This window comes from Antrostomus carolinensis, unplaced genomic scaffold, assembly GCF_000700745.2.
Source record: "Antrostomus carolinensis isolate BGI_N321 unplaced genomic scaffold, ASM70074v2 scaffold18688, whole genome shotgun sequence".
Classification (NCBI taxonomy): domain Eukaryota; kingdom Metazoa; phylum Chordata; class Aves; order Caprimulgiformes; family Caprimulgidae; genus Antrostomus; species Antrostomus carolinensis.
This window is the reverse complement of record NW_010331121.1, coordinates 1,477-29,316: the sequence shown is the minus strand read 5'-3', so window position 1 is coordinate 29,316 and position 27,840 is coordinate 1,477. Positions and strand designations below refer to the sequence as shown.

Below are 27,840 nucleotides of genomic sequence, written 5' to 3'. Positions count from 1 at the left end.
ACAGATGGGGTCATTTTGTATTCATTGTACTGCACAGTGACCAAGAACAATGTTCCTGAAGATGAAAAACAACCTCCCTCCCTAGCGAGCGCCCTGAAGCCTGAACATCTTCAGGAAATATTTATTCCCCTGAGTTCCCTCTCTCCCCACCCCAATGTTCTTAGCTGGTGTTTCTCTGAGGGAGAGGGAGGCTCTCATGAAGATACTTCATGCTTCCATGCTCTGAGAAGTCAGAAACAACATGATTGTCTCCCCTCAGCAACCACTTCGTAGTTAAGAGTCCTTCAATTCCCACTGGTCCACGTGCATGGATACGAGAAGTACTAATTCCCACTTCAGCACCTGCACAAACACACAAAGGCAGTCAAGTCTCATAAGATGTTCACTTCATACTAAGCATTTTTGCACCTTTATGTAAAAAAAGCTGCCTGCCTTTCAGTGACCTTCCTTTCTCTGCTCCCCTCCAAATGCCCGATGTTTACCTGTTCTGACTTAAAAGTTATAGGAGCGTAACTATTACATTACAAATTGTAATGTTTATATTTCTGGCTGATACAGAGTTACTTTTAGAGAGAAAAATGCAAGAGAGAACGGTAACTCTCACATGGATCTTAGACTTGTTTCCTCAGGGTTTAATGCTTTAAAAAAAAAAGGGGGGGGCGGGTTAAATTAGTCAAGATTGTGATCTTGTGTCTTTTTTATCATATTGAGGAGATATTGGAAACTCAAATTTTTTAATCACATGGAACACTGAATGTTCCAGCTGACACAGTAATAGCTTGTTATAGAGATTTCTGAGTTTCTGCCTCAGAAAAGAATGTTTCCCTTGTCTTCTGCAACTTACAGTAGGTGCATCTGTTTATTTAAGCAACCAATACTTGGTCTGGTTCCTGCCTTTCATTCCGTAACACTGCAGGGCTGGCACAATGGACAGCAGCTCAGTCTGCCCAGCAGGATCAAAGCATGGCATTCTTCACAGCATCATTAGAAAGATAAACAAAAGAAAAACTATTCACCAGTTTCAGATCCCATGTTGCATTGTTCTATCATTACATGCATGCAGCAACTTAACTTTATTCTGATTGAACAGAGCTTCAAAGGATCCAAAACATCTTTGCTCCCTACTGCTAAATTGATCTAAATGGTCTACATAGGAGTACTAGCTAGTTCTGTCAGGAAAGAGATACTAGACTATCTGCTGTTCTGCGTGGATGAAATGTCTAGGCTTCAACTTTTCCTATGGTACGTTTCCTGTAAACCTTATATTAGACAGTAAGAGCAGAGTCTAATCCTATCTTCCAGGATTCAGACTGCCACACTTTTCACACAACAGAAAATCCTGCAGTCACATTCCTGCAGTATTTTCTCTCTTACCAAGTCCAAATCTATAGCCATCAGAGAATCGGGTACTGGCATTCCAGAAAACACAAGCACTGTCCACATGCTGGAGGAAGAACTCTGCTGTTTTCTCTGGGAAAGAAGCAGAGGGAAAAATAAAATCCAGTACATCCAGAATTATCATGCACTCCAACAAACACAACGTAATACAGTGAACAGATATAGTACTACAACTTTCACATGCAACCTTATCAGGCAGTATTTATATAGCCTGGGCTAAGATACACTCATTTATACTTTCTTCCCAGTATGCTTATCAACTAGACACAACTGCAGATATTACAGGAAGCTTGCAAAGATTAGAAGAAAGCAAAAAGATGTCTAATTCTAAAGATATCCAGTATAGAACCTGCAAACTGGGATAGATGTATGTGGTAGTTTCACCCTTAACTGGGGAAGAGGGAGAAAGGACAGCTGCCCCAAAAAACATTTTGCAGTCAAAATGAGACAACTAAACTAGAGTCAACTCTCCATTAATATCAAACATGGAATTGCTTCAGATAATGAAAAATCCTAAAGTAAATTGCTATTGCAGATAATATTTGGGAAATACAATGCAGAAATACCTCATCAGCTAACTAACCCAGTTTAACACAGAACATGCAAGACCTGAGCAAGCTCAGGAAGAGTTATACAAGTCAGTCCTCTGGAGGACTCCATTCTCTGTAAGGTTGTGAGCTGCAGGTCAGTCGCCTTTAGCAGTAAGATGAGCATTAAAGCTCAGCTCTGTTTCCAGTACACTCCCTAGCAAATCACTAGTGCACCAGGTCCTGCAGCAGTGGGTTATGGTATCAAATGCATGCATTTTAGTGACGCTCATTTAAGCTCAGCAGGAGTTACAGAAACAGAAGCCTGACTCACACACTGATCAGCCACAAACCAACATGACCTTACTGCAGCTGATCCTCAAGAGTTCCAGGTTTGGTATGAGAGTCAACCTTCGGCTGGGTACAGCTCTAGCTAGGTTTTGAACTGGCACAGTGTTCAAACTGCACATAGGACAGGTGGGATGGAAGCAGCACAGAGATGCACAAAGGAGCACAAGTTCACAACAAAGAGGCGAGAAACTGTGAATTGAGATAAATGCAGTTTTTATACTAGGGATGCAGAAGTGGAAAGTAAAAGACTGGGAGAGGTAGGGGGAAAACATCTGTGGTTCTTGTTTGTGAGATACAAAAAATGACATGGGAAGACAAAGTGGATAAAGTCTACCTTCCCTACAATCCCTGTTCCCTCCAGTGAGGTACTATAGAAGCTCATCTCATCAGCCTTTAGAGGCCTAAGGACATCTCCAGGATTCAGGAGATGTTTCTGCAAAACCCTCTGATGCAGTAAGTCTGCACAGTACAGGAACACAAAGCAACGTGCCTGGCAAGAGCATGTGCTGATTTGCCATTGGCCAAGCGCTCGAGCACACTCCTTAACGTCCTGCAATAAGGGCCACACATGTTTTCTCTGAGCTAAACAGGACTCCATAGCTCACAGGCCTCCAGTTGGTTATGCTGAGTACAAGACCCAAGAGAAGACCAACTACTGCAATGTAAGTAGTTACACTAACTCCAAGAATTGGCAAGCAGACTAAAACAGTAGCTTAAGGAAGCAGATGGATCACTAACCATTCTCTGTGATGATAACATCTGTGTGAGAACTTCCATACTTGTGGATATGTTCAACAGCCTCTTGGACACTGTCCACCACCTCAATGCAGCACTCCAGGTCCCCGTATTCTGTGCGGAGAGATTTCACTTCTGAGGGGCTGAATGTCAAGTAAGATGCAAACTTTGGGCCAGCATGAATCTTCACCTGCAATACCAGAAACATTTTGCGCTGCTGACCATACTGATGCATTCCAGGTGAAAGCATGGTGAAATTTTCTTCATAGCAGTCCCTATGGTGCTATGTTTTTGACTTGTGACTAAAACAGTGTTGAAAACACACCGATGTTTTGGCTGTTGCTGGACAGAGATTGCACAGCATCAAGGCTTTCTCTTTTTCCCTTACTCTGTCCGCCTAGCAAGAAGGTTGTGAGTGTGCAGGAAGCTGGGAGGGGACACAACCATGATAACTGACCTGAACTGACCACATATTATATGGCATATATATATGCCATATAATGTCATGTACAGCAATACAAACTGAAGGGAGGGGGGTTTGAAGAAGGTAGGCATTGGTCTATTGTGTCCGATGGCGAGTATCCCTCGCTTACCAAAGTATCTTTCTTTCAACCCACAAGGTTCCTTCCTTTTGCTCCTCTTAATTCCCTTCCCCCAGCCCACTTAGGGCAGGGGAGCGTGAGCGAGCAGTTGGATTATGGTTAGCTGCTGACTGGGGCTAACCCACATTTGTGAATCAAATGTTCACTGCATGCAGTGTTAAGAAAAATAAACACTTTGGGAAATTTAGCAGATTGATGAACTAGCAACAAGGTACAATAGCTGATATGCTAGGCTGGCTACCTACCATGGCATGCTCCTAGTTCAAGACTAATTTCAAATTATTTAAAGCAATCGCATCACTTAGAGGAAAAATCAGGCAGGGAGACAGTACAACACTAGTACCAGGAAAACAGTTAAAATATTGCAGCCGGCCCTTGTTTTAAGAAAGCAACTGCAGTGCAGAGAACAACTACGGGAATGCTTCCAAGTTTGCACCTACAAGACTTAAGATCTTGAATGGCTTTTACCGTTTTATTTTGTAAACTAACACCAGCCCTTTCTGAAGCATATGTTTCAGACACAAAGAAGTTAGTGGGTTCAAAACAAGAAAATTCATGCGGGTATTTTTCATTTCTCAGAATCACAGAATGGTTGGGTTGGAAGGGACCTCTGGAGATCATCTAGTCCCACCCCCCTGCCAAAGCAGGTTCACCTAAAGCAAGTTGCACAGGACTGCATCCAAGCGGGTTTGGAATATCTCCAGAGAAGGAGACTCCACAACCTCACTGGGAAGCCTGTTCCAGTGCTCTGTCACCCTCATAAAGGGTGACAGAAAAAAAAATTGTTACAAAGAAGATCTAATGCATTACTAGTCTCTGAGTTTAATCACAGCAGCTGAGACACCTAAACAATGAGAGATAATTTAGAACTGATACAGCAGAGAAATCCCCACGCAAATAAAACACTGAAAATTTTGACAAGACAAACATAAATGGGAAATAAGGCACAAGTCTGCAAAATTTGAAATTTGAAGGCTTTTAAGAAGGTATCTGTAAAAATGGCGTTTTCTTGTGTGACTATAAATTATTTTAATTGCATAATCCTGCCCAATATTTGCATGTTTCTTCTTGTCAGGTCAGATTAGACAGAGGTAATATCCTCCTCACTGTATTAGGAGCTGGATGGGTGGTAGTGGAAATGCACTAGTCCTCACATTCCTCCCAACCTAAATCCAGAGATCTACCATTTGCTCTACCCTTCCCAGGAAACAAGCAAACAAGACATGAAAAAATCCATTACGTGAGGACTTGCTCCTGACTACCTGTCAGCTTCCTTTGCTATGACCCTTTCAACATCATCATAACGTATGGCCTCTCTGTTTTATCTACATTTATCACTGCCTGTACACTCTATTTGCCCAATACATACTGCTGTATGAAAACCCTTGATTTATGTGCAATTCACACTTCTTCACAGATATTTCTCTCCCAATGCATCTCTGCTACCTGTACTAAAAAACATTACCCATATCAAGACAGCTAATTAATATACTGGCCTTTTGCTCTTCCTTTGACATACTAGGAGGGAAGACAGATGGGGATAAAGGGCATGCAAGATGAAAGTTTTAAAAAAATGGGGATGAAGTAGATTCAGAAAGGAAAAAAACAGAAAGGAAATTCACTTGGCCAAGAAGCTAAATGAACAGTTTCAAGAAGAGGCTTTGCATCTGGGAGGTTAACAGCAGGTAAGTCAGAAACAAGAAGGGTAGAGAAAGGGTTGTGTATATGCTCTTCTAAGGCACAAGATGATGTTTGCTATATAAAATTGTTTGTATCCCAACAATGGCATGTAGCTGTCTTGAAGAAGCTGCTTGCAGATCATTTCTATGGAAAAACTTGGGGTTGTGTGGAGAAGCAGAAAAAGTTCTCGGTAAGTTCATTTATGTGCACAAAAGAGACATGGATAACATAGGTGTTATGCCATCATAAAACTAAAGAGGGCTACACCAGCCAGACCAAATGCTTCTGAAGTGCTACAAAAAAACACCCACAAAGCAAAACACAAGCATGAGTGACTAACCTGTTCTACTCTCAACATGTCTATGATCTGATCAAACAACGGGGTTCTCAGCAAGTCTCGATGAATTAAGAGAGTTTCCAGAGCATTACAGGCGGCAGGATATTCACACTTTGAGTCTCTGACTGAGGTTTAAGAGTAGATAATTGGTTACATAACATTTATGACAAAGATTTTGAACAGTATATCAATTATCAATTACCATAACCATATTGCATACTTGAAATATGTTCAGTGACACCCATGAGATTCAAGTCACCCTCTCCCGGCTTACTTATTCGTGTGACTTTCTCAACGCTGGCATCTGTGTCCACATACACATGACAGATCCCTTCGCTGTGTCCCATCACTGGGATTCCCTTAGCTGCTTTCTGGATATTCCTGACCAGCTGTGATGAACCACGTGGAATGATTAGATCTATAAGCTTATCCAAACGGCAGAGATCTTCTACTTCCTCTCTTGTGTTCACCTGTGGTAGTTGCAAAATAAACAGTCTATGATTTGAACTCTCAAGTTCTGCCCATACGTTTTATACGTAGCAAATAAATTGTTGATTTAATTCCAACCCCTTACTAGTTGCACCGCATCTTTGACTCCATGAATAGAGAGTGCTTCTTGTGTCAGATGATGAAGGATTTGATTGCTATGTGCTGCCTCTTTCCCCCCTTTAAGTAGTAAGCCATTTCCACTGGCAATGGCCAAAGCAGACACCTGTCAGAAAAGAATTTTTTTTTTTTAAAAAGAAAGAGAAAAGTAAACTGTCTCTTCTGTTGGTATAACACCCACAAAATAGATTAAGAATGGGATTTTTAATCCTGTTGATTTACAAAATGTTAATCTACAGCTTTCATTTTATGGCACCAAAAAATTATTACAAGTAACAGCACATTTAACTCCAGAAATGAGTGTTTCAGGAACAAACTTGAGTTTTCAGGGAACTATTGCCAGGAGGGGAGTGCAGTCAACAAGTCAGAGGAAACCGTGGACGTAGGCTCTGGTATGAACTGGGTAGCTGTGTGGGCAATCACCCCAAGGAGAATAATTTTAGGTGCAAGAACTGTTGTCCCAAACCATTCTGGCAGAAAGTGGCTAACAAGCTCTCCCTATGAGCGTGAAGAACATTTTTACTGTGCTGTCTAAAACAGAAGTCATAAACAGACAACACTTGCCAAAAGTGTGGGGAAAAAAAAACCTTCTAGACAACAGGCCCAGCATCACCTGTATCACTTTACGTCTATAACCAGAAGGAACCAACTGATATTGTTGCCTTTCTGTTTACAGTGCCACACTTCACCCATTTGAGTCCAGCAACACAACTAGACTATATGTCAAAAAATGCTGCAAAGAAGCCACCGCTTTTTGGAAGTGAGATAAAAAAATTAGTTTTGCTGTTGGAAACATATACCAAATTTGTTCAATCTCCAGACACTAGATCTTATTCGTGTTTTCCCCACTAAACTGAAAACCTCTTTAACAGAGTGCTGGTGGTAGGTTTTTTTATTGTTTCACCTTTTGTTCTTTTCTACCTAGGAGTATGCCAGACATGATAAAGCTCTTTTCCCAGACTTATTCTACTTTTGTATCCCTTTTTTTCTTCCTCACCCAAATCCCATTCACAATGGCCTCAAAATTTGTCCACATATTTGGAAAAAACACAGCATACACTCCTTTAGAAGACAAAATCACCTCCTCCCCAGAACCTTTTGGAAGGAACAAATTGAGCATTTAAAGTTATTTTACTGTATTACTATCTTCTGGGAAAGATCATACGTATCATTATCATCATCTGCACGTATCATCACCAAATCTGCACTCATTAGTATATCAGTTATATGCTGTTGAGATGTGGATGCCAAAAATTAGCCAGGCTCACACCTAACAAGCAGTTAGCTTAGTGACACAATTTAGAGGCTCATTCATACAGGAAAATGTTAAGCCCATCGGATACATCTCCTCAAATCATCTCCTCTTCCCTTCTAATATCAAATGGATAACAACAGTCACAATGTTTGATATTCTACCTCATCCTGCTGCCAGCTATTTGAAAAGAATATTGAAAAATAAGAAATACTTCAGAAAAATACACTAACGTCTAATAGTCTAGGAAGTCTACCTTACATAGTGTGTTTTTCTAACTTATAAAACTAGACACTAAAAAGCAGTCTGAGTATATTTTGAAAGCATCTTGTAAGTATCTGCCTGTTCAAAGGTCAGTATCACAAGGAAAAGCTAAACAAATAAGCTTATTTAAATAAAGAATTCCATTCTGCAGGCATAAGATTAAAAGAAAGGTCATGAACTGATGCGAAAAAATTAAAAGAAAGAAAAAAAATCAAGAATTAAGACACAAAAATAAAAAACCCCTTTGTGATTAAAAGGAGAACTGAAGACAAAGGGCTTCAAAACAGTTCCATCCCTTCAAAGAAGAGTAGTGCATGACTATACTTCAGAGCAACAATTGGATTTGGTGGAATCTATAGGAAGCAGTCTGTGAAAGGACGCTTGCAGTTTGGCCTTGTAAGTATTAGAGGCAAACATTCTATTTGTATGTGCTCATTAAAAGCTTATTAAACTTTAACTGGTAATGTGCAATTGATTCTTCTTTACTGCAACTCAAGACTGAACTCTGAGCACTGACCTAACTCCACGTAAGCTATCTCCAGGGAGCAAATCAAGCATGCTCTCTTCCAGGACAAAGTAAAATTTCCCCTGCAATTGCTTACCCAAACAAGCATGAGATGCAGTAGTAGACTAAGAGGAGAGAACTGTTCCTCTGCACTCAGAGACCATCCTACTATCAGCTACAGTATAGGAGAGAAACCATGCAATTCAAACGCAGAGGAATCAAAGACAATCCTCTGAAGTCGCATCAGAGAACCTGATGCAAGTATGAGGACAGGACACTGGCAGGAAGAAAAGCAACTACCAAGACAAGCTATTCCAAGTCTGTAAAACAAAGGAGGGAAAAAGCCAGCAAGAGTCAGTCTGCTGTAAGTTTTAAGATAAGATAAAGGAGAGGAGAAAGAGGGAGACATCAGCTACGCAAGGCAAGAGACCAGGGTTGAAGTCCAGGAAGACAGACTAGAATTCAACAAGGAAACTTCCTCGTTATCTATGAAGAACAGAGCTAACAGCAAGGAGCTAGTAACAGTAGACAAGAGAGACTAGTGCCTTCTTGTTTCATGGGAACTTTGCCTACAGCAAACTCCCTTTTAGTATGAAATGGGGACCACTCACAAAATTCAGGCATGAAGTACCAAGTTGTCCACTGGTTCAGTCCCACTTCTTTTTGAAATGCCTGTACCCATCACTTTCTGCTCAAACACCTGCTTGTATGTTAGAGAACTCCTCAATCAATCGCCCTAGACACCTAATGTTAATTGTGGAAAACAGTGTTGTGATAATGATTTTTTTTTTTTGTTGCTTTCTTTTTAAAATCTACTAGAATTACTCAGGAGTGAGTTAGAAAATAAGATCAAGGTTGCTTCTGCAACGTTAGTTCAGCCCCCATATTTCAGGCATTATAACAGCATTTACTCACAGCAATACTCCCACACAGCACTGCAAATGAAAGTATTTGCCTGCCTTATTCCTGGCACAAGATAAATGGCATTCACTTACAGTACACTATTTGACATTTTCACTAGCCTTTCCAGCAACTTCAGTACTTAAGAACTTAGAACACCGTTCTTCCTCGCACCCATCTCACTACAACTGAGTAAAAGCTATCATTCTGCCTCATTACCACACAAGCAGTATCACTATAGGACAGACCACTCAAAGCCTGGAACTTCTGTGCTTTCTATGCTCAGCCTTTTTAAGAAAATTTTTTAATCATGTATTCCTAACATTTACAGTTAACTACTAGCTTCTATATTAAAAAATTTCTGTTTAATCCCAGCTTGCAGTTCAGCTGTATGAAGCACGGACAGATAAAACAAGCGCTCATCAGTAGGAGCCTCCCAAGCTGTGAGTTAGGCACTGAACATACATTCAATAAGACACATGCACGAACTGTATCATCTGAATGTAAGATAACTCCTTCTATATGCTGGGTTTTGTTTGTTTGTTTTAAAGCAAACAAACAAACAAAACATCCCAAACCGGCCTGAATAACTCTGTACACTGCAGAAGTAAGTCCTGAGAATATCTCTGCAGCAAAAATAGGGATGCCAACAAAATAAATTTCAGAAGAATCCAAGCAAGAGTCCTTTGAGACAAGACTTCTGGCAGCCTCACAATTGCTCACCAACAGAAATACTCTTGTCATCAAAGAATTCACAACAGTGCAACTCGCCCTCCTTACATACCTGTGGAAGACAGTCAGGACGGGACTCAAAGATCACAAGAAGAACACCAATAGGCACTGTCACCTGCTCCAAATCCAGGTCTTTTGCTATTCGTGTTCGCCGAATTACACGGCCAACGCTGTCCTGTGAGGATGCTGCAATCTGACGCAGACCAATGGCTAAGCTGTTCAGCTTTGATGTAGACAGACTTAGACGTTTCAATAAAGGAAGTGCCAATCTCCCTAAAAGAAAGAAAAAATTGTGCTGGTAGAGGTAGATTGGTCTGCCTAGGCTCAAGCAAAAGCCTTAACTTAAACAAATGCTCAACCTAAGGAAAATTCAGATATTTCCCATGCCCTAGCAAGAAACCTACCTGAGATGAAAAATGCACAGCATTAAGTCCAGTAGCCACAATAAGACCGCTCAAATGTGACAATGATTTTACTCACCACCACATTTCACTTAATGCGGTGATTTGTACACAAAGCAACATCAACATCCACAAAGATAAGGTTTCTCCTATTTCAAGTACTGCTATATGTCTGAATTTCTTACAAATTTCTATCCTTGCAGTATTTCTGGAAGGTTTGGGCGTAATTTAATCTTTCTATCTGACAGATAGAAATCCCAAAGCACAGATGCATGCATAGCATTTCTGTTCAGACTGGGCAAGAACGGCCTGAATTTTCTAGTCTGAACATGTTCAGACAGTAACTTAACCCAGCAACGTCCCTTCAAGTACTCTGGTCAGTAAAAAACAGTTCCCTGGCATCTTCCATAAAGTATTACGATTAATGAAGTGTCATTTTGCTATCCCTGTATGTACACATCCCAATCCAAACTTCTCAATGAAAGCATCAATATAACCCAGAAGAATGGGTTTAATCCAAGCCACCTAAAGAGAACCTTCCTCAATCAGAAGGGGACATGGTTCTTTTTGGAGAGCTTCAATTTAAGTATAGAGGTGACAGCCTTCCCCTCAGGAGCCAAATATTAACCAGCCCGGAAAATATTCACTTTATGTATGACAATAACAGGGTGATGTTTGGCAAAATGGAGCAGTAATTTGTTGTGGTTTTGTAGGGGGTTTTTTGTTTGTTTGTTTTACAAGATACTGCTTGGTGTTTTGTAAGGCCTCAGTATGTTCTCTGATTAAGGCATCTTTTTTATGTAATTAAGCAAGCTGCAGCTGTTTACACTGACAAGCTCTGAAGGTCCTGGGTTCACTAATCTGTGACAGCCATACAACCCAATCCCAGGTGACAGAAGATTCTGCTTATTTCCTTCAAGGCTCAAAGAGGTTCAAGACAATAGGATTATCATGGAAGGACCTGAAATATTACCTTTATTTTCAGCCTCTTCTAAGTCCTTTTTGTTTGCCAAGAGAATTTCTTCTCTCTGGTCAGTTAGTAAATCAGCAAGACGATAAATAATCTCTGCTCTCTGAAAAAGAAAATAGTTTCTGATCTGACTTCTTACAAAAAGTCCATGCTATTTGACACCTGGTCCCCTTCAGTCCTTTTACACTGACCACATCCTCTCACTGTCTTGACTCCCGTGATACTTGGGGCCAGCTGATTTTTTGCAGCCTGCATCACATTGAAAAATGCTGAACACTGCTTCAGCCTTTACTTTGCTTTTTATTATCTTGCCTTCCATGCCCAATCTTCTTCACGAAACCCACAATGCTCTTCCTTTAAGACCACCTTGTCTCCTTAACAACAGATGCCACATTTTATCTACCCAGCTGTAGAACAATATTTGATTGTCTACAGCTCCTCTTTTGCATACAGTACACAGAGTAAATGGAGCAAGTTATTCCAGTCAATTCTTCAGCAGTTCCAATCAAAATTCATTTCTGTGTGATATCTGACGCTATTAAAATTTTTATAAACCCCACGTGAAAGTGTATATTACTTCATAGCCCCAAGGTACTTTATCTTTCCGCTTTTCTCTTTAAGCATGCTACAATCCAAATGATGGGTCTGGCACACAAAGAATAGACTCTTGCCCCAAGGGGCCCACTTGTGTTACAAATCTGTGTTGTAAAACTTGCCACACATTCACCAGCTCAACAAGCGAGGCCTTAGTGTTCTGTCACCTGCTCAGGCTGTAGAGCTGCCAGGGTCCTGCCACCAGCTCGAGCCATTTCACCTTGCTGCTCTACTGTAGGGCCTGCAAAAAAACCCAGAAATATGCCAGGCAGACAAAGTAACAGCACATGTGGAAATGAACAGTAGTCCTTCCATCTTCTAATTCTTTGCTCAAAGCAGGAAAGCAGGTACGGAGTCTTAAACAGACATATTCAAGAAATCCATTGTATGTTAAAACAGGAAAATCTGCAACCTGACTCAAAAACACTGCAATGGTCCCCTGACATAGAGAATCATCACAGAAATTCTGTAATGTCACTGTGTCAGAGGTAAGTGTGCACCATGATCAAAAAGACTTGACAAAGGGCAAAAGAACACCAGGATAGCCAACTCTCAGGGCGTGGTAGCCTACTGAAAGAAAGGAGGCAAACTTAGAAAAGTTTAAGTACCCAACTGAGGAAGACAGAAAGGATTAAAAAATAGCATGGGAATGTACAAATAATAATGGGAGCCAAAACCCAATCAGCTTGCAGAAAACAATTCTTTCCCTCAGTCTTCCCCTGTGTGCATTTTAGAAGGGTTCCTACAGATTAAATGTGGGTTTTTTTCCTTTTTTCTGGCAGGACCTCAAGGAATCTGTTTCAAACTGAAATGATATGGAACAGGTTACTTCTATTTTTATTTCAAGACAAGTCACCAGGTTCAGGTAGCATTTCCCCAAAGAGTTCACAAGCAGTTCACGGATAAACTTAAGTTGTTATTTTTAGCTCTCCTGAAATTGCTTGTAAAACAGATGACTTGAAGGTGATATAATCCAACTTCTATTTAAGATGGGTCCCATGGAAATTGCCAGAGAAGGAATTCCAATGTTATGAAAAATATCAAGAAGTGTAGTACGAAGTGTAAGAAAAGTTGTGGACACATGAATAATCAGACTTATTTAGGAAGTGTTAAAACAGTTTTTTAAAGTTAAATTCTACTTCACAAAGTATGGTATGTTTTGGTGTTCTTTGAGAAAAGCGACATGTACATAAGCAGATATAGCTGATTTTTAAAAGTCACTTGAATTTCCAACATGTGTTCTTTGGAAGATGGAAGAGAAAGAGAGGACTGGAGTAAACACTTGCCACAACAGTGGAAGAGTGCCAGTAAAATTTCACAAGGACTTTTGCTGTTTGCCATATTTGTACGTGACTCAGAATGGGGTGATAAGATGAAAAGCTTTATTGCTGACACAAATTTATTGTAGTGGGACTATCTGAAAAGTGTAATTATCACACTTTTTAATAGAAAGTAGCTTTTCAGAGGAAGACCCAGAGGTCCTGGTGAACACCAAGTTGCACAGAAGCCAGCAGAATGCCCTTGCCACGAAGGTGACTAAGAGCGTCCTGCGCTGCCTTAGGAGGAGTGTTGCCAGCAGGTCGAGGGAGGTGACCCTTCCCCGCTACTCAGCACTTGTGAGGCCATACGTGGAGCACTGGGTCCAGTTCTGGGCTCCCCAGTACAAGACAGACATGGATACTGTGAGACCCAACAAAAGGTTGCAAAGATGATGAAGGGACCAGAGCATCTCTCACATGAGGAAAGGCTGAGAGAACTGTGACTGTTTAGCCTGGAGAAGGTGGATCAAGGGGATCTCATTAGTATGTACAAACAGCTGAAGGGAGCGGTAAAGAGGATGGAGCCAGGCTCTTTTCAGTGGTGCCCAGAGACAGGACAAGAGGCAGTGGACACAAGCTGAAATACAGGAGGTGCCTCTCATCAGGAAGCACTTTTGCACTTGTCAGGATGATCGAGCACTGGCACAACTAAGGTTGCCCAGGGAGGTTGTGGAGTCTCCATTCTTGGAAATATTCAAAAGCTGTCTGGACACAGTCCAGAGCAACCTGTTTGAGTAGGGGGTGGGACCAGATGACTTTGTCATCTGTCATACTGTTCCTTCCAAACTCAGCCGTTCAGCAATTCTGTAATTTCTTCTGCAGCTAAGTCATTAGGCCACGAAACAGCAAGTGTAGTCCAAACCAGATAAACATGAAGCAGTATAGAGGGGAGAAGGAAAATCAGACCTTAGTACTGTAACAAATAATACTATGAAAACATCATCTCAGTGAACATCAACATCAAAAAGCAAATTAAATGTTTGGAATTATTAGAAAGGGCCTAGAGAACATCAAAGAAAACATCAACCTTATCAAACCTTAGTCTTGCCATCTCATAAATTAAAGTTGCATTCCCATCTGGAACACCATGTGAAATTTTGATTTTTGGCCATCTCAAAAAGGCCACAATAGAATGAAAACAGTTTCAAACAAGAGAAATGGGGATGGCCAAGTTTTTGGAACAGCTTCGGTACAAAATGTCTACGATCAAACCTTTTTCATGTGGAAGACATGATGATGAGGGGGAAAAGATGATGTCTCACATTTTTGAAGTTGAACAGGGATTGATCGCCCATACACACAGTAGGAGCATCAAATGAAGCTATTGGGAAGAAAATTCAAAACCCTCCCCACCTCCCCAAACCCAAATTAAAGCAAGCAGTTCCTCACATAGTTCTAGCTCCAGATTTTACACACAGTATCTAGTTAAGGCTCTTGACTACCATGACATACAGCCATGTGGTTGCTAAGTCTTTACATGAGTTTAAAGGATGATTTGAAAAATTCATACAAGAAATCCACTGAGTTATTATACACAAAGAAATTCACTTGGCTTAAAATGGAAGTCAAAAAGTTTCACTCCATACTTGTCCTATTCTGCTAAGGTCATGGATCTTTGGTCTGACTTTCTCCAGCAATTGTTACACCATCCAAGCAATGCAGTGGCAGGAAAACATTCCTACCTACCATATCAGAAGGCTGAATCATAAAAGGAATTTATGATAAAACTAAACACTATCTTAGTTCAGCAGCACATCCTATGTCTACATTTTCACACTGAAATCTTCAATACTAGATTATAACCCCTAAGACTGAAAATGGTAAAAATTCTACTCATTGCATTCTTCAAAAGCAAGTCCGATGCAGCAGCTTATTATCTGGAAGGAAGCAGAGCAGAGGACTCATTTTCTATTCCTACTTCAGAAAATATCTTTCAAAATCCATTTTTCAAGCAGACTGCAGTTTCCCAGTTACTGTAAAGGTCTAGCCAAATTTTAACTCTAACCTTTCAGAAAATCTCTACAACTCTCAATGTACCCATTACCTCTGTACTTACCTGCAGGCTTTACCTCTGAAAAAAAGGTTCCAACTTTTTTTCCTTCCACAATATCTGTGATGACATGACCTGAGATCTTTGGGTGAGTTCCATTTGCAATCACTACAGAGGTGCCTCCTTGGAGGGCCCACAGGGCTGCTTTCACCTACAGTGAAGGACAGAGCCAGTCCCAAGAAATTCACTTGTTACTTGAATCACCACTCTCAACAAGACTTCCTGCTCCACTTTGATTTCCAGATTGATCACTTAGGCTTTCAAATAATATTCAACACACTTCAGGAATGTCCATAACATAACATTGAATGAGATCATGTATTTGTACTTTACCTTCCCTTCCTCAACTAGCTGCCACTTTATGAGTGTATCTCCAATTTTTCTAACAGCCTGCTTTTTTCAAGACTTCTGCATGGGTACTTTGGTCATGTGTTATTTTTCACCATTACCTTATGCTGCAAGTTCTTACTGTTTGAAGAAACCAAATTTTCTTTTTTGGAAAGATTCTCTTGCCAATTTCCCCAACATTGATTAGCCATCAATAATTAATCCACTACAAGCGACCATGTTACACTACTTGTACTGTGGAGCATTGCTCTTGCTCAGGTCTTAGCCATTACTGTATAAAATTAAAATATTATTCAGTACCTTTAGCTGCCTGAATTACTCCCGTAAAGTTTGATCAGCCTAAGCACTCCTCATGGGTCTGCTTACAACGTAGAGATATTCTCACTGTTCATAACCCTTTGGTGAAGCTATGAAGTTCCCTGAAGAGTCACTCAGGTTTCCACACAAAGTTTTTACCTACTTTGTTCGCATTTCCTGTGCATGTTCTCATTGGATTTTTTTATTTATTTGCTTCTACTTTTTGTTTGGGAGTACACCTATTGTCTTAATAGTTGATTCTTTCACTATTTTAAGACTTTGCACTTCTTCACTTTTGAATGATATACTTTTTATTTGGCATTCTTCCCTCTCTTTGTTGTTATTTTGAAGGAGGATCCTCTAAGTACAGCATTTAGAAGTCACCTTCAAAGGTCAGGACTGCAGTGTATTAAGCAATGTATAGAAGCAACACACATAAGATCTAAGGCAAGAAGCAAGTCTGAAACAAGAATAATCTGACGTCCACAGAAGGGGGGAACTAAAATCAGTAACAGTACCAGACAACCTTTGTGTGCTAAATGCTGTCATGGAGGGTGGGTGGGGAGGCAGGCACCATGATCAACAAGAGCTCTATGAAATTTAGGGGCAGTAACTTTGTAGATATTGCCCTAAAATGATGGCCTCCACCAATATATCCTTCAGAAGCATACAAACCTGCTCAAAGGAGGGTTAACTAGAGCAAGTTACTCAAGACGCAGTCCAGTCAGGTTTTGAACATCTCCAAACATAGAGATTGCACAAGCTCTCTTGGTAACCTGCTCCAGTGCTCCAGGAACCTCACCATAAAATTCTTACACTTCAATTTAATTTCTTGTATTTCGGTCTGTTCTCTGGATACCACTGAGGAGAGTCTATCTCTGTCTTCTCCACACCCTCCCTTCAGATATTTAGACACAAACCTTCTCTTCTCCATGGTAAAACAGTCCTAGATCTCAGCATCTCCTATTATGACAGATGCTTGGATTCCTTAATCATATTCACAGCTTCCCAATGCAATCACTGTAGTATGCCATGTCCTTCTTGTACTGTGGTGTCCAGAACCACACACAACTCTACACATGTGGTCTCTCTAGTGCTAAGTATAGGGAAACAATTATTACCCTTGACCTGCTGGCTATGTTTTCTAACGCAACCCAGCATGCTGTTGGCCTGCTTTGCCCAAAGGGCATATTGCTGGCTCACATTCCACGTGGTGTCTACAAGGACCCCTATCTCCCTTTCAGTGAACCCGCCTTCCAGCCAGTCAACTCCACAGCCAATACCAGTGAATGGAGTTGTTCCTCCCTAGGGGTAGGACTCAGGATTTCCCATTATTGCATTCCATAAGGTTCCTGTCTGCCCCTTTCTGCAGACTGTCAAGTCTCATCTGAACAGCAGCACAACCATCTTGTCTATCTCCTTTTTCCACATCTCCCTTTCCTTCCCAATAACAAAACAAATGTTCCATATTTCTACCTTGGCTTCCATGCCTCCCATTCCCACTCGGGATTTGGTTCCAAATGTTACAGACTGCTGGTCTCCTGGGTAGAATATGTCAATGAGCTTTGCATCATCAGATCCTGGAGGGCTGTCAAAGAGTCCTGAAAGAAAAAATAAAATTCTGTTAGTGTTATATACCTTCATCTTCAAAGCTCACCCATGAAAACAAAACAAAACAAAACATGAGGTTGAAAAGCTGTACTCTACTTTACAGGACTGAAAACTTTCACTGAAGCCTGATTTTTATAGGACTGAAAGCATGAAACACTTAACAGACAAGTTTGGCTTTACCAAAAGCACAACAATTAAGAAACAGAAAACCCACATGCTGAATAGTAGCATGCAAACTGGGAAGTAGTGACATTTGGTTGAGCTTGCAGAGACAGTTTACAGCTTTTATATGTTCAAAATCAAGGCTTGCATATACAAGCCCACAACTGAACAGGCAAAGGATAGTCCTCCTCACCAAAATCACAGATTATATTCTTGAATGCTGTGTTGTACAGTAATAAACTGGACAATTCAGAAATACATAAAGAGGGTAACTACCAAATTCTGCTAAGAAGGAACACAACACTGCAGAGACATACTTTCATTAATTTCTTTACAAATATAGTAATTTTACATAACTATGTTTGGAGTTAAATGATGCTTTGGTTTACCTAACACATTAAACCTAAACTCTACCACCACACATCCCAGAAATTCTACGTGAACAAATACTGGCCTTACAAATTAGAGAGCATGAGTGCAGACTATCTGTGTCCTTCCTTGACAGCTTGGGAAGGAAAGGACACACATCTTTCCATAAACAAGAAGTCACATTGAATGAATAAGCTTGGAGGATGGGGGTGCTGGGTGTTAATTTTTTTTTACAAGTTTTTTTTAGTATTGCAGACAGTCATTTCAACTAGAACCAACCATGAAATCCAGCTGAATCTGCTAAAAGAAACTGTGTTTATGGAAAGGCACCTCCTTCCTCCACAGGGCCTATAATATGTGCCAAAGTCCATGATTCACTGAAGGAAACCCATCTGGAGAAGATGAAAAGACTACACGACATGGGTGATGTAGACTTCACTGATCCAGAACTGTACCCACTACCCTCCTCCTTCTAGAAAAGGACCTTGAACATCCATAAGTGAAAGACTTATGTCACAACAGCACAGCTCAGAAGACTAGAGCAGTGTAAGCCAAATGTCTGGGAGACAGAAAAAGCTAAGAAGTTCCAGGCATCTGGAAGGGAATGATCAGGACTTGTAAGGTATCTGTAATACACTGAAAGACACAACCTGCCACCAGATGAAACAAACTATTGTAGAATAGTATTTGGCTTATACTCCCGATTCTAAACACATAGCCTTTATCCTGTGTATTACTCAGGACTATATCACACAATTCTGAGAAGCTGGCAGAAGTACCACAGTACATATGGTATTCTAGGTTCTGGTATAAGTCTCAAGTTCACACGCATTTTCAGCCACTCAAATTCAACAGTGTGACAGACAGTCAAACCAACCTATATTTGGGGTTTACTGGTCTCTTCCTATCTTTTACAGGGACAATTGCAACGTACAAAATAACTCCTTAAGGCATATACCCAACGCTGATGCTGTTACATAAGCCAAAGACTATCTGATGTACTTCAACAGAACAAGAAAGTAAAGAAATGACTCACAAACCTTCTACATCTGAGAGAACAATGAGGAGATCAGTTTTCATTTCCACAGCCAGTCGTGCTGCCAGACTGTCATTATCCTTCACACTAATCACCTGCAATGCACATGTGTATCAGCAGCACTGAACAGTGGAAGGAACTAGGAAATATTTGGCTGTAACATACAAAAGCAAGCTACCTCAGCACTACCAAGTCCTTCTGAGCTACCTTGTTCACACCCACCGGAAACTTAGAAGGTGATCTTTGTGTGAAAGTACATATGCTTTTGGAATGCAGTAAAGAGGTATCAAAATGACAAGCAGTGTGACCAGTACTTGCATTCTCCACCTTGGTGCCCAGTGATAGGACAAGAGGTAGAAACTGACCCTGCTTTAAGTGCAGGTGTTGGACTAGATGACTGCAGAAGTCCTTTCCAGCTTCAACTATTAAGCGAAAACAAAACTAGGCATGCTTGCTTTTGGCAGAGCAGACATCATCTGCCCTTCTTCCACCCCACAGCACTGCATCATGCCAGAAACAGACAGGTCAGCATACTCTTCCAGTATCCTCTGTCCACATTACTAATTTTGTATGTTTGTTTCCCTGCTGCAGGCTTCAGAGGTCCCCGATTATGGCATTAGTGAAGTACACATTAGTGCTGTACCATCTACAAGCAGGATCCACCCCCTTGCAATACTTTACCCACATTTACCCCCTGCAGATCACTGTTCGGCTCTGGAGGTGGGACGACAGCATCATTAGTGTTAATTATAGGGACTATATTCATTCTTAAAAGCTCATGCAGTGTTCCATTTAAGTTCCGACGCTTCTGTTCATCATGGAAATCCAGGTTGGTGACTAAAATCTAAAAAGAGGAAAAAAAAATAACATATACTTAGCCTACCACTTTTCCTGAGAACATCATAAACCTATGTATTAACTTATTATAATAGATTAGTCATGCCTTTCGGGACACTAAAGAAACATAAGCCACATTTAAAAGATAAAGAATACAAGTAAGAAATATTCTTTCCACAACATTTTCAGGTTTATATGCCTTTACATCCACTGGAGCCTATAATGGCCTTTCTCAAGCTGACAGATCACAGGCTCCAGGAAGCAACTTGGCAAAAAAAAAAAAAACATAAGCAGAACATAGATGCTGATGATTATTACTAAGACTCAAAACAATTTGATCGATTACTCAAGACACTGACTTTCCTATTTTCCCTCCCAGTGTAATGTTTCTACTGTTGATGCTTTGTCTCAAGACTTCTCTTCAGCTCTAGAACTTGATCGCTTTTCTGAAAGAATCTTGGTCTTAAAGCCTTTGGCATGCAGACACTACTCAGCTCTTTTTAGTATTTTAAGACAAAAAAACCCCTCAATGTCTGCTCTGCCATTGAGACTTTTTTTTTTCATTCTTACTCTGACATTGGACATCTGCATAAGCAAAAAAGCTCCAACTCACAAATGTTAAAACAGCACTTGGAATCAATGTGTACACTGACTTTTTCGCCATAAGCAAGTAACTCTCTTAAATCGAAGGAATGCTAGCTGTCTGCAGACTTGACCAAGATCATAATCCAGTGCAACCAATAGCGATTTTTAATCTATATTGTAAACATGTTAGTGGTATCAGCTATACTGTATTACAGGAAGAATTTCCTCCAAGCGAGACTTCATAGTTGGCTCCCAAATTCATTCAAAGTGTCTAAACAAATAATGCCTTACAGTTGATTAAATTTTGTATTCTCAGAGCATTTAAGATAAATAAAGCCTGTTTAAGAGTAGTTCAATTAATACAGTTGCAGAATTCAGTATAGGTAGAAGACCTGGGCTAGGGATACCATCACCCACAAGTTAGAAAGGTTTGAGGAGCAGATGGACAGCAAGTTCTGAAGTGTGGCTATACACTTCTGTCAGCTTTACAGAATGTCTGGGGCAGTTCCACTTGTGATTTTTAAATCCTCCCTTTGGATCACCAACTTTTAGCTTTTGTAAAGAGGCCTTAACAGGATCCACATCCCCCCTGCCCTGGTTCATAAGAGCTGAACTCCAAACATGAACTCCAAAAAGGAAAAGCGTATTTGCTTCACCTTGACAATAGATAACACTATTTCTGAGATACTTACGAGGCACTCCTGTATAAGCTATCATTTCTGCTATAGTAATAAACCCCAAAAGTAGGATGGTAATGGAAATACAACACTACAGTAAAGATAGCAGCATATAAACCATGGAAAAAATCCAAGAACAATTCCATCACTGACTGAAGTAGCAAGTCAGTCTAGGAAAGAAGGAAGCCCTTACCTGAGCTGCACAGATGCTGTACTGTGTAAACATGGCCTCATACAGAGCCATTAGTCCACTCTGGCCAGCTGCTGCACAGGCTCGGGCCTCTAAGACTGGAATAGCCTACAAAGATACAGAACAGCTGTCAGGTAGCGACTTGAGCAGGTACTACCCAACATTCAAGGAAATCATGGGAGCGCCGCCAGCCACTCACCATATCTTTTAGCTGACTCTGGCCTGAATGAAGTGCTTGCCTCACACTCTGAGAAAGCAAGATCTCATGACGCAGTCGCTGCTTTCCAAAAGCTACAGCACCACTGGTGACAATCATCATCTCTCGGCCCTGATTTTGCAGCATTGACACCTGTAAGTAGAGAAGAAAAGAAACAAGGCCTAAAGTATGATCCCTGCTGGCACAACAGTTCTGGCTGTTATAGATAACCTTACGCTCACCAGTTCTTGCTGGAACAAGTGTTTCCCTTTATCCATGGATGCGCAAAGCAAGGCAATCACTCTCAGATGCTCCTGCACACCTTCCTAGCCACCTAGGAGCTATGCAAAGGACTGCATGAAATCTATATCTTCTGATAAATTTTCTTTTCACAATACCAGTTTTTGTCACAGAGTCATACTTGAATTTTCACAATATACATTACATAGTAACACTTCTGTACCTTTCATCCCTCCACTTCCATCGCTACAGATAAGGTAAGATATGAAAAAACCTGTAAAGTAGCAGTTGTACCTTCCACCAACCTTCTCATTCACAATCCATTCCCAAAGCTGCCATTATAGAGTAACTTTGTATTCTAGAGGCGAAGACACTAACTCTGGTACAGCTTTAATTACTTCTTCCTTACAGGCATCTGGATGGATTCCGTTCAAAGATCTAAAGCTAAATGTCTTACATGAATTTCATTTATTATGTTAACTTTACTCCCCAGAGAAGACATGTCCAATCCACCCCCAAAGTCATAATTTCATTTTGGAGAGTCCATGAGTTGACCCCATCAGTTTTTCCTACAAGTAATGAGGTTTCAAGCTTTCTCCTGGACAAAATCTGCAAATGCTGAGGTAATCAAGGGTCTACTCTTCCTGCAGGCTTCACAAACTTCAGTGCCACCTTCCTACTAGATCCAACTAGTACCCCAGTCACATCTTACCTGCTGCATAAAAATCTTACCATGCAAATCTCTCCCTCTGTACTGGGTCTAGCTGAGATGGGAGTTAACTTCCTTCATAGGGGCCCATGTGGTGCTGTGTTTTGGATTTCAGGACTAAAACAGTGTTGGTAATATTCCAATGTTTTACGTATTGCTAAACAGCGCTGGCACAGCATCAAAGCCTTCTCTTTTTCCCATGCTGAGTAGTACTTGCACAGCATCAAGGCTTTCTTTTTCCCACTATGTCCCATCACAGCAGGTAGGCTAGGGGCTGGGCAAGAAGTTTGCAGAGGACACATTTGGGACAGCTGACATGAACTGACCAAAGGGACATTCCACACCATACAATGTTATGCTCAGTAAAAAAACAGGGGTAGCAGAATAGAAAAGGGCAGGGGGCTGTCTTACAAGGTGGTTGCCACTCAAGGACTAGCTGGGCATCAGTCTGCTTGTATGAGGTAGTGAATGACTGCCTTAGCATCACTTGTTTCTTTTCCCATTTCCTTCACTTATTAAACTGTCTTTATTTCAACCTATGAATTTTCTTAGTTTTGCTCTTCCTATTTTCTTCCCAATCTGACTGGTGGTGGGGTGGAGGTGCAGGGAGTGAACAAGCACCTGTGTGGGTGCCTAGTTGCTGGTCAGGGTCAACCCACCACACCTTCAAACACTGATTTACTGAGTTACATGGTTTATGCCACCACAGCACAGGAGGACGAAAAAGGAAAAGGCCAACACATTGCTTGAAAGGGTCACCACTCTTTTATGAGTTTTACCAACAATCTTCTGTGTCATCCAACAATCACCAAGTATCTGAAGTTAAAACAAGCACTCCACTCCAGTCACAGAATTACCTGCTCTACAATAGATGCCAGTCTCCCAAGCGCCAAGCCACACTCATCCCCTCGAGTCACAACAGCACTACCCAGCTTCACTACAATCCGCTTTGCATGCTTCAGCTCACTGCGGTGTGCAAATGACTTTCCATGTGCACGGCTGAGTGGCATGGTGATAAATGGGATGTTACTCCAACAACGGATGGATTCATTCCTTAATCTTTGGTTACGGTGAGGGAGATCTGTGGAGAAAGACAGAAAGAAAGAAAGATGCAGTTTTAAGTGTTTCATTCAGACTTTAAGCCCTTAAAGTTATTAAATATTTCCTCCCTTTCCAAAGCTAAAGCTCACAATACACACTTCTCAGTGACTGGGAATGAGAAGCTAGATTTCAAGTCACCAAAATAATAAGAACCAATAACATCTGAGCAGCACTAACTATCCCTAAGGTATATAAGGCAATATCCCATGCATCACAGAGCTTTGACTCTGGGAATCTAGAAGATCAAAAACTTTCTCAGCAAATTCTTTGTTTTCAAAGTGTCTGCAAAGGACAGTAAGACCACTATCAGCACAGCAGACCAGAGTGACTATTAAGGTCCAATGACAAGGAACTGTTTGGATCCTTTATAACTGACAAAGAGGTAGATCCAAACACACAGAGTCCCAAAGTTAAGCTGAAGGAATGAAGGCAGATGGAGAACACTACCAACATACTTAATATGAAGTTTTGCAGAGATATGGTGAATTGTGCCTGAAGGATGAGACAGGAGTTCAGATAAGAACACCTGCAGCCCAAATGTGTCAACTAGACAATATAATATGGATAAGTCATAGTACTTGAAAAAAAATTGAAACCACATTTCCTTATCCTCCATCTAGTTCTTGTATTACTATTCAGAAACGGCAGTAAATCAGGTCAACTTTTAGACAGTCCCAAAAATACCAGTACAGCAAAAAAGAACACTTCTGACCTAATTACAGAAAAAACGGCTACTGACACCGCACTCTGGGATCAAAAGTCCAACTTGGTCAAAAGATGGCACACATTCATGGAAAAATTATGGAGAAGATCGTACTGGATGCTATTGAAAGATACTTAAAGAACAATGCAATCATCAGGCACAGTCAACGTGGGTTCACAAAGAAAAAGTTCCATTTAACTAATTTAACATCCTTCTACAATAAGGTCATCCACCCAGTGGATGAAGGGAAGGTGGTGGATGTAGTTTTTCCAGATTATAGTGAGGCTTTTGATACTGTTTGTCACAGTATCCTTCTGGACAAGTTGTTCACTGTGAGATGAGCAGTTTAATGGTGTGACTGGCGAAGAACTGGCTGGATGGCAGAGCTCAAAGGGTTGCAGTGAATGGGGCTACATCTGGCTAGCAACCAGTCACCAGTGGCATTCCTCAGGGCTCTCTGCTAGCGCCAGTGTTGTTCAATATTTTTATCAATGATCTGGATGCAGGACTTGACTGTATCGCTAATAAGTCCTCTGATGATACTAAACTGAGAAGTGCTGTTGACTCTCTCCAGGGACAACAGGCCTTGCAGAGGGATCTAGACAGATTGGAGCACTGGGCAATCATCAATGGCACGAAGTTTAACAAGTTCAAATGCCAGATTTTGCACTGGGGACAGAGTAACACTGGGCACAAGTATAAGTTGTGAAAGGAATGGTTGGAGAGCAGCCCTGCTGAAAGGGATCCAGGGGTGCTGCCAGCACTGTGCCCTGGCAGCCAAGAGGGCAAAGCACATCCTGGGGGGCATCAAACACGGCATCACCAGCCAGTCAAAAGAGGTGATTATGCTGATGGTGTTTATAATTGGTGCGGCCCTACCCTGAGTACTGTGTGCAGTTCTGGGCCCCACAATTTAAGAGAGATGCGAAGGTCCCTGAATGTCTCCAGAGGAGGGTAACAAAGCTGGTGATGGGGCTGGAAGCCATGTCCTGTGAGGAGCAGCTGAGGACTCTGGGTTTGTCTTGTTTGAAGATAAGGAGGCTGAGGGGCGACCTCATTGCTCCCTGCAGCTTCCTGAGGAGGGGACATGGAGAGGGAGGTGCTGAGCTCTTCTCCCTGGGATCCAGGGACAGGACACCTGGGAATGGCTCACAGCTGTGTCAGGGGAGGTTCAGACTGGGCATGAGGAAACACTTATTTACTGAGAGGGTGTTCAAACACTGTAACAGGCTTCCTAGAGAGGTGGTAGATGCCCCATGCCTGTCAGGGTTTAAGAGGTATTTGGACAATATAATAATATTGCATAATATTATTAATATTATCATATATGATCTATTCACATTCTAATACTATGCTTAGGATATGCTTTAGCTTTTGGTCAGCCCTGAAGCAGTCAGGCAGTCGGACCAGATGACTGTTATAGGTTCCTTCCACCTGAAATATCCTATTCTAGTTAATCCTAACTGGTATCTCATCTGAAGATCTAGAGGCTTCTTCACAAATCAGTGAACTGAATCCTATGCCATGGTCAGAGTTATCTGATAATCTGTTCAGTCCCTCTAATTCTGAAGCTCTGTAATACAAAATAGATTAATTTATAACCTAAAGTGGCTATTCTGGGTGTTACTTCTGCTGGAGAAAGACAGGAATGAACATAATGTTATAGAAAAGAGAAACTTATCATTTAACAATGTTTTAAATAAACAGAACTTTTGTTCATTGCACACACAGAAGCAGTTTAAATGATTAATCATAACTGAGGGCTATACTAACATGTCATGCATATAAAAGCAGAAAATGGAATGTGGAGATGAGTTTCATTTGCCCCTCATTTTTATGAGGAAATACTTGTGAATGTAAAGAAGGTCTGCAATACATACAAAAGAACAGATGAAGGAATCCAATCTAACTGTTCTTTCCAGTGTTATACATTACTATGTAGTATTTGCCTATCACACACAGCATGACCAGAAAGGAATAAAACCAATTTATTTCCAATTCTCTTGGCTAGAGCTTCACGTTTTAGCAGCTTCCAAGAAGGCAGCTGTTGAGGGATAACCAGTATCTGAAAAGAAACCACATTTTCAGAAAAACAACAACAAAGTCAAAGGTTCTAGAACAAGCAGAGAATTTCATTCTTCTCCACTAAAGTCCTAATTGTTAACCTTGCTCTATGACTGCATAAACCTATCTTTTTTAGCTATTTTAGACTGGACTGAGATGTGAAATCAGCTCCCACATTACATTTGCAAAACATTTCTGCTGATGCAAGTCCACTGACTTGCTTCATATGCAATGAGGGAGAAAATGATACAGCCATTCAGTCAACTTTTTGGACAAATATGTTTCTAGGCATTCCAGATTTTATATCCAGTACCTTGTTAACAGTTTGACTTCCTTAATAAAGAACGGGAAACATATGAAAAAGACTTTGGTATTTAGCAATACAGATCCTTTTATGTAACGTGCATGAGGTTTGCTTCTCAGGAGTGAAGAAGAATAATTTCAAAATACACACGAGTTGAACAGGATCACAACAGAAACAGTGGAGAACAAAAGAAAACTGTGATAAATGCTCAATCCAGGTTTAGAATGCAACTGATGAAGGAACCAGAGTTCCTCCAATACTGGATACTGACTACTGTCAATACTACGGAATAATTTTCAGTGTTAGCTATGAGTAGTTTACTGACTTTGGAAAACGCAGAATGTTTAGAAATACTACAAATGCAGAAATCAACAGATCTATAGCTCAGAAAAAAACAAGTTTAGCATTTTCAAGATTTCAACATTTATTAATTCATATAAGTACCAACAAAGAGAACTGTTAACACAGATAAATGGAAAATTATTCTTGTATGCAATAGTAGTTAGTTATCTAGTTAGTTAGTTATCTAGTTATCTAGTAATTTGGTCTATCCTTGCCTTCGCTATTTCAGACCACTAATCAGACAGTGAATGGTTCTCTCAAGTCAGGTTTTCAGGGAACAACTATTTACAGGGTACCTACGTATCCACTTCTATCTCATCTGAATGAATTTGAGCTTCACGCCTTGCTTTACTCAAGACATCTGCGGGCTGAAAATGCAGACGAGGGAGCAGGCATAATCAGTTCTTGTTTTCAAGGAATGTATGAGGTTGAAACAAAGAACTTTTACAGTAGCAGTACCTTCACAACAGATTTTTTTTTTTTTTTTGCTTGAAATACATGTCAGAACAAAAAACACACCCTCACACATCCAGTCAAATATTATCGAGTTAAGGGAGAAAGTTTCATTAAGAAAGAAGAGCTTCAACTGCAGCTCAGTCTAGATATTGTAGGTTTTGAATGACGTTAATGAGGTGATTTTCCTTTCAACATAGGAAAGAGCATAGGCTTGCCCAGACACATACTGACCAACATTATTAGAAACGTGTGCTTTCTCTCATACATACATAAATGGGAAATGGCTGTGATGGCACGTGGCGGTAACACAAAGCACCATCCAGGGGAACGGACAAAAGGGCTCAGAGCAGCTCGACTCAACATTTTGAGGTGCCTTCTGCAAATCAAGGA

General features: G+C 40.8%; 1 protein-coding gene across 2 annotated transcripts; it reads right to left on the bottom strand.

The window, feature by feature from the left end:
- Positions 1–27,840, bottom strand: ALDH18A1 (aldehyde dehydrogenase 18 family member A1). Of its 2 annotated transcripts, XM_010173131.2 has the most exons (17): positions 27,720–27,840; positions 23,338–23,561; positions 21,535–21,684; positions 21,339–21,443; positions 19,738–19,890; positions 19,051–19,141; positions 17,345–17,469; positions 15,230–15,374; positions 12,022–12,095; positions 11,264–11,363; positions 9,942–10,162; positions 6,205–6,342; positions 5,905–6,100; positions 5,634–5,755; positions 3,015–3,201; positions 1,375–1,470; positions 1–342 (listed from the first exon to the last, which is right to left on the bottom strand). In XM_010173131.2, the coding sequence occupies exons 1-17, from the start codon at positions 27,811–27,813 to the stop codon at positions 161–163; spliced, it is 2,403 nt and encodes an 800-aa protein (XP_010171433.1). In that variant the 5' UTR covers positions 27,814–27,840; the 3' UTR covers positions 1–160. The 2 variants fall into 2 exon arrangements, with proteins under 2 accessions (XP_010171433.1, XP_028942091.1); XM_029086258.1 differs by lacking the exons at positions 21,339–21,443; positions 27,720–27,840 and having other exon boundaries at positions 19,732–19,890; positions 23,338–23,532.